This window comes from Brassica napus, assembly GCF_020379485.1.
Source record: "Brassica napus cultivar Da-Ae chromosome C4 unlocalized genomic scaffold, Da-Ae chrC04_Random_19, whole genome shotgun sequence".
In the NCBI taxonomy this organism is placed as follows: domain Eukaryota; kingdom Viridiplantae; phylum Streptophyta; class Magnoliopsida; order Brassicales; family Brassicaceae; genus Brassica; species Brassica napus.
Genome location: NW_026014240.1, coordinates 39,613 through 46,661, shown reverse-complemented (window position 1 = coordinate 46,661; position 7,049 = coordinate 39,613). Strand labels below are relative to the sequence as shown.

Here is a 7,049-nt window from a genome sequence, read left to right as displayed (position 1 = left end):
ACCATTCTGGTGTACAACACTTACTTGATAGGCTTCATGATGATCTGAAACGTGGTGCTACATGTCTAGGGAAAGAACTTTGGTTTCTGATCTGAACAAGTACTTGTCTGCACATATGATCCTGGTATTTTAATGTTTATTTTAGTTTCCAGAATAAACAGGATCAGTCTTCATGAGGTGTCAGGAAAAGAAGCAGAGATCGTGCTTATAAGTTTGAGATTTGGAGATGGAGGATGGAATACTTGAGGAAAACAAAACTTCAAAACTTCAAGGAAGTTTCTTTTCAAAATTTTCCTTCACTATATTTTACATGTTCTTTAGATTCTTTTTCCTGATTTATTTGCTTTTGATACATGTAAAATAGATTTCAGGTCAAATATTTTTAAGAGGGAGAGAATGATGTGCCCTTGGGTAGCGCACCGGCCAAAACAGACATGCATGGCATGATCATGGAACGCAGTAAAGATATATGTTCATTGTTTGACCCATATCTTCCAAACCACGAGGATTATACCCATGAAATCACTTGGAAAGTGTTCTCAACTAAATTATGGAGCTCCTCAAAGAAGAATCAGATTAACGGAGTTCATATGTGACAGTTATGCTATTTACAAATCATGTGATCTTTAGTTCTCGCGAATTCAGACCACCCGAGAAGTTGGAAATGGCTAACCTTCTTTCTGATGAACCATGACCAATCAATCATTAAAAAGGTGATTATTCATGTTTTAAATGTCCAAGAAAGTCTTGGGCTTGATGGTTTACAAAAAGAACAAAACAGACTTGTTTGGGCCAAATGGAGAAACCGATAAAATTGGCTAAGGAAAAAAGATGGATTTCGACCAGACTTTTAAAGAGACATCTTGGCCCATATCAGGAGCATATTCTTCACTTTTCAAAGTCCTGGTCGTGGCTATATCAAGAGGCAGTCCAAGTTTCAGTCAAAGACTCTATTTAGTCAAGTCTTTGTTTCTATTTTCAATATCTTGTTTTTAGCACATTCTTCTTTGGATCTCTACAACTTGCAATCCTAAAAATAAGGCCTAAGAGCCACGAAATAACACAATGAGTTTTCCCCTTTTTATGAGTTTATCTCTTTGTTCTTTGTAGAACACTCTTGTTTCTTGGTGAGGTTATCTCCGAGTAAACATTCTCTATTTCGTTAGATTTGTGCGTCATATCAGCAGAACTAGACTGCCAACGATCTGACGATAGAGAGTCTTCACCTTATGGACCTGCTTTCGCCGAATGTAATCTTTGTCTTTCCTTTTGTCTTTCGGGGATGTGATTGGGAAAAGAGCCATTGGAAGGTGACTAAAAGACCAGAAACAGGGGCGTTTGAGCTTTTTCTGCTGCGTCTTTTAATCGACCTGAAAAACAATACCAAGACTACTTCTTTCTCAGGAAGTGCAGCGAGTACTTGAGAAATTTTGGGATATCATGCCCCACGAATTAGTTGCCAAGTGTGCCCTAGTATGGCACTCTACCACAAGATCGAGTTGGAGCCTGGAGCCAAACCCCAACTATTTAGACTGGGGTTGGGTTAAGCAGATGGCCCCCCAACTTAATAGAAAAACTGTCGGAGCTGCGCCCTTTCCCAACCTTTAGAAACCCTTCTTTTGTTGGACTTGTGCGTCATATCAAGTAACAACTGAAGTCTAGTAGTATCAAGAGACTTTCCGCCCCTCTTGTGTCACCATTCATTCCACCAGTTCTCCCTTTTGGCGAATTCATATCCCTTAGTCTGATTGAGTGATTCTTCCATATCCTAGGGTCCTCACGACTCCTCTAAAGAAATCTGGGAAGCCGTGAAGTCAAGAAATCTGGTGATGAACGCGTAAAGGAAGCTCGCCTCAAACCTTGATGAATGAGTTTGAACGTCTAAGGATGAAAGACACAGAATCAATAGATATCTTTTCGGGCAAGATATTAGAATTGGCCTCAAATCCGCAGCGTTAGGTCAAGCGATGGCAGAACCTAAGCTGGTAAAGAAGTTCCTGAACAGTTACCGCAAAGCTAGTATATTCAGATCATAGCCTCACTTGAACAAGTTCTCGATCTGAATAAAACGAGTTTCGAAGACATTGTTGGGAGACTCAAGGCATATGAAGAACGGATTTAGGAAGAAGATACGCAAGAGCCACAAGGGAACCTCTGTACACGGACTCCAATCAATCATACAACTCAAGAGGAAGATGTAGAGTTGGAATCGTGGTCGAGGAAACAGAGGAAGAGGGTAAGCCACTGAACAAGGATGTGATGTTAGGATGAGGGATAACTACCTAACACTGGAAGACCCTAATGGAAGACTACTGGCGAAAGTATTAAGGTCGCCTAACCGGCTGTACAAGTTGCGACTTCAAGTTGGTAGACCAGCCTGTTTGCACACGAGAATCGAAGAAGATACTTGGAGAGGCATGCTAGGCTCGGACACATTAGTTTCAAAACTATAAGGTCGATGGCGATACAACAGGTGGTACACGGGTTGCCGAAGATTCAAGATGAGAAGGAGTGTTGGAATTGGAAGGGAGCGAACAAGGAAGAACATAGCGAGCATGGTATGTTTAGGATGTCATGGGGTGCTACAATGGATGATGAACATGGTCCATTCGTAGTTGGAACTCAACAGGAAGAACTTGCTGCTGAAGAGACTGACACGCAGCCAACAAGAACATGTTTAAGTCAATCCAGGCGTTGAACAAATCAAACCACAACCTAGGCGCTCAACACGTCAATCAACTCGTCCTAGCTATCTTGAAGACTACGTATTACTGGCCGACATTGAGTGTGAGTTTCTACTTCTTGCACTCAATGACGAACCAATTACTTTCAAGAAGCCATTCAATGGCACTACAAAAAATGAGGTATTAATAGCATATTACAATAGCATTGATTTACAAACTGGTATTAAAATGATATTCTGGAATATGATACTTTATAATAGCATTTTATTAGTGCTAAATCGTATTTTCACTAAGCGGGAGAGAAAGTGAGTTTTCGAGCCTAGTTTCTTTATTAGCGCCAATACTTAGCCAAATTTTGATTCTGGCAAAAAAAATCCCGAAGGTTTATAGGTTTGGTGTCAAAAGCTTTTTTTTTTTTTTTTTTTTACTATGTCTCATTTTAGCCTCACAATAGAAAAAAAAAATTCTTTCCAGATCTTTCTCTCCTTGGATGTTGCTTCTTCAGCACCACATTGTTTCTCCACAGCCGTCCTCGGCCTCCTCCCCCTCCTGTTCCCTCTAACCCAGCTCACCCAAACCCTAACTCCATCTCTGCCCGCATCCACGACGATTTGGATCCTCCGCTCTTATTCTTTTTAATTCCACTGGAGTTTTATCATCTCTGCCTATTCGACTTTAAGTGTAGAAAGAAAGAGCATGAAAGAGCATTACTCAAGCTTATTCTTTGCAATCCTCCTCAACTGCTAAGGTCTGATTCCTTATGTTAATTTTGCCCTAGTTTTTCGATTTATGAAAGATTATAAATCCACTTTTGCTATGTGTTTGTGAGTGCAGAATCATGACTTCCAGGGACTCGTCCCAGTGAGGGTGAAGAAATTCACCGAGTCTTTTCATTTCGGTGGTGAAAAAATATACAATCTCTTCCAGATTTCTCCCGTCTTTTCGTTACTTAGTTGGGTCTTGTAACAAGTGTCACTTGTTGGGTTAGTTTTAGTGACGAAGACTTCTCCAAAGTCACTGAAGTTAGATTCTCTCTTGTTGATGGAACAGGTGGTATCGATTATAAAAGACGGTACCTTTCTAAACATCCCTTTTTGATGAAATGAGGCCTAGAGAGTGTTTGTAATTTGGATTGTGCCTTTTGTTATTAGGGTGAATGAAAGTTTTGACGCTAGAGAAATGGAGTCAGTGCAGTGATTCTACTATCTCCTGGGTCTTCTTCTCTCACCTTTCTTGGTAAAGTTTGTGTTTTCAATATTTTTTCTCTTGTGAAACAGAGATGGAACTTATGTGCGTCTCAGTGTCAGCTATGTTTTTATTTGATTCCTGTAGCCACTGTTTTATAGGTTTTTGTATCAAGTTATTTTCACAAGTATATAGGTCTCTGGCCCTCTTTGCTGCTGGTTGCTCCCTGAATGCTGAAGAACTCGCTATCTCGAAACTCGGTTTGCCTCGGTGAGTCTCTAGAGAAGCGTGGTATCAGTCACCTCTTCCCGTCCGGGTTAAAAGACTTTTCCTTTCAATCTGAAAACTGTTAAAGACTTATCCTTTATCTGTATTGACATACTGTGTTTTGTGTTGTCTGAAGAGGGATGAGATAGTTCCTGCACTGCAAAAACGAGACATCATAGCTCGTGCAAAGACATGACTAGAAAGAATTTAGCTTTATGTATCATCAAACTCCTTCTGAACAAGCTGTAGACTACTCTGCTTTCAGGTTCTTATGATTTTACTCATGTCTGATGTATAAGACAGAATTCAGAAACGAGGAGCAGAAGAGCGAGTATCATTTTGTTGTTTGCTCAACTTTTAATCTTGTGATGTTTCTCTCATGTTTAAGTTTCAGATAGAGGCTTTACGTGCCAGTAGTCTTCAAGTGCCTGAAGGCACGTCCCTTTTAATTCTCTTTTTAATTGATTTCTCCATTTCCATAGCTCTGAGTTTCAGTATCATTTACTTCATCCTCAGACCTCCTCGCATATCAGAAATGTCAGTGGAAGAACTTGATGCTAATGAAAAACAAGCTTTTCTGAATTGGCGCCGGATGTTTGTGAGGTTAGCTTTTTTTTGTCGAGTGACTCTTACCTCTCTAGTGTGATTCTTATTAAAAAAATCAATATCTATCCGTTACTGAAATGTTTGTTGGCGTGTATGAATTGTTTTCGTCATGTGCACTGTTCTATATTGCTCATTACCATTTGCTTATACGTGCATACTTGTCTCCTGTATTGGGTTTAGGCTAGAGGAAAATGAAAAGCTTGTGTTGACTCCTTTCGAAAAGAACCTCGACATCTGGAGACAGCTTTGGCGAGTTCTTGAACGTAGTGATTTGGTAAGTCCTTGGCAAAGTGTATTAACCCTCTCATTAAACGTCTTTGTTTATTTAATTTTACTCTTTTTCTTCAGATTGTTATGGTAGTTGATGCTAGGGATGTGTTAGTTCCTGCACTGCAAAAACGAGACATCATAGCTCGTGCAAAGACAGGAACCGCAAAGACAGTAACTGGAAATACTACTCTCGATGTCAAAGCTGAGAGGGCAGAGGGCAGAAGATGTTCTCACACATCAGAGATACATGCTAAGGCCAAGAAGGGAATGGGAGCTCAAGGTTTTGATTTAGTTCCCTTGTTTTCTATAGCCCTTTTTATATTTAGCTCTGATGTTTGTGTAAGATTTGATGAAAATGTAGACTGTTTGTGGTAATGATGTAAGTACATTTTGGTTTTATCAATGAAATATAAATTGAATATTACTTTTTTTATGTAAATATAATTCACAAAAAATGTTTCTGTGAACAGTTTCTAATATCACATAATCGATAATAGATATAGCATTGATACATCACTATGATAGAAAATAAAATAGCATCCAGTTATCATAATGTTCGACTAACCATAGCAAGTTAAAAACAAGGCTTTCATATGTCTCTGATATAATGGCGTTTAAAAAACTGCTATCATATAGGGGGACCTATTATAGCTAGGGCAGACATAGCGGTTTCAATAACGCTAACAATAGCATATAATAGTTGTTTTCTTACGCTAAGAAAGTCCATTTTTCTTGTAGTGTGGAGAAAAGCTTGCACAAACGAGATTGATTCTATTGAGGAGAATGAGACGTGGGTGCTCGTAGACAAACAGCCGGAGTAAAAGTTATTGGCCTCAAGTGGATCTTTAAGATCAAAAGGAATGCAGATGGCTTAATCAACAAGTATAAGTCAAGACTCGTGGCTAAAGGATATGTTCAACAACATGGAATTGACTTTGAAGAGGTGTGTTTGCACCAGTTGCTCGTATAGAGACGATCAGATTGCTATTCGGTTTAGCTGCTGCAAACGGATGAGAGATCCATCACTTGGACGTGAAGACAACACTCTTACATGGAGAATTGACAGAAGATGTGTATGTATCTCAGCCTAAAGGATTTGAAAAGAAGGGAGAAGAACATAAGCTTTTCAAACTTCGAAAGGCTTTATACGGACTAAGGCAAGCTCCATGAGCCTGGAACACAAAGCTTGATCAAGTACTGAAAGGATTAAAGTTCCATAAGTGTTCCAAGGAAAGTTTAGTATACCGAAAGAAGAAGGACTCGTGGTGTGAATAATAGTCATCATAATGATCATGATCATATCGAAACCGGAGGCAACTAATGAAGGTGATTTCGATAATGATCAGGATCACACCACATATGAAGATGTGATAGAAGATCAACATCAATCTGTTCAACCACATCAACCCGTTCAACCGGAACAACATGTTCAACTGGAACAACATGTTCAAGCGGAACAAACTGTTCAACCGGAAGAACCTGTTCGACATCTGCGAAGATCAAGTTGCCAAGTGTTCAGTCAAGCTATCTGGTTGATTATGCTCTTCAAAGATCCAAAGAAGAATGTGAGAGGACTTCTACTATCAAAGGATAATGAGCCAAGGAGCTGTAAGGCTAAAGACTTGAAAGAATGGAAAGATTCTTGTAAGGAAGAAATCATCTCAATCAACAATAACAAGATATGGATTCGAGTTGATAACCAAGTCATATAAAAGTCACTGGTCTCAAATGGGTGTTCAAGATCAAGAAGGATGCGGATGGAACTATCAAGAAGTTCAAATCATGACTTGTAGTCAAGGGATATCTCAAGAACATATGCAAGGACGTGTGCATGGTGTTGAACACATTCCAGGAAGTGTTCAAGGCGCAGACATCTTGACCAAGGCATTAGCAAGAATCAAGTTCAAAGAGATGAGGGAGCTGATTCGAGTTCAAGACCTTAGCAATGGAAGCTTGAAGCTTAAGGGAGAGAATGTTGGAGATAAGCTTCAACATTGCTAAAAAGGAAGTCATGAAGAAAATGAAGTTATCATTAAG

General features: G+C 39.5%; 1 protein-coding gene and 1 long non-coding RNA gene across 2 annotated transcripts; both read left to right on the top strand.

The window, feature by feature from the left end:
- The first annotated feature begins 3,382 nt into the window (after nt 1-3,382).
- Nucleotides 3,383-4,494, top strand: LOC125594746. Its single transcript, XR_007329978.1, has 5 exons — nt 3,383-3,432; nt 3,519-3,585; nt 3,679-3,756; nt 3,836-3,920; nt 4,031-4,494. It is a non-coding gene; the product is annotated as an uncharacterized LOC125594746 (long non-coding RNA).
- A 30-nt stretch (nt 4,495-4,524) lies between these two features.
- Nucleotides 4,525-5,436, top strand: LOC125594745. Its single transcript, XM_048770825.1, has 3 exons — nt 4,525-4,739; nt 4,923-5,016; nt 5,091-5,436. The coding sequence occupies exons 1-3, from the start codon at nt 4,672-4,674 to the stop codon at nt 5,385-5,387; spliced, it is 459 nt and encodes a 152-aa protein (XP_048626782.1). The 5' UTR covers nt 4,525-4,671; the 3' UTR covers nt 5,388-5,436.
- The last annotated feature ends 1,613 nt before the right edge of the window (nt 5,437-7,049 follow it).

What these genes read in the sequence shown, in the direction of transcription:
- LOC125594745 (XM_048770825.1), top strand. Translation starts at nt 4,672, where the DNA reads ATGTCAGTGGAAGAACTTGATGCTAATGAAAAACAAGCTTTTCTGAAT. An exon ending in TGGCGCCGGATGTTTGTGAG is followed by an intron (nt 4,740 to 4,922) that starts GTTAGCTTTTTT and finishes TATTGGGTTTAG; the next exon opens with GCTAGAGGAAAATGAAAAGC. An exon ending in TTCTTGAACGTAGTGATTTG is followed by an intron (nt 5,017 to 5,090) that starts GTAAGTCCTTGG and finishes CTTTTTCTTCAG; the next exon opens with ATTGTTATGGTAGTTGATGC.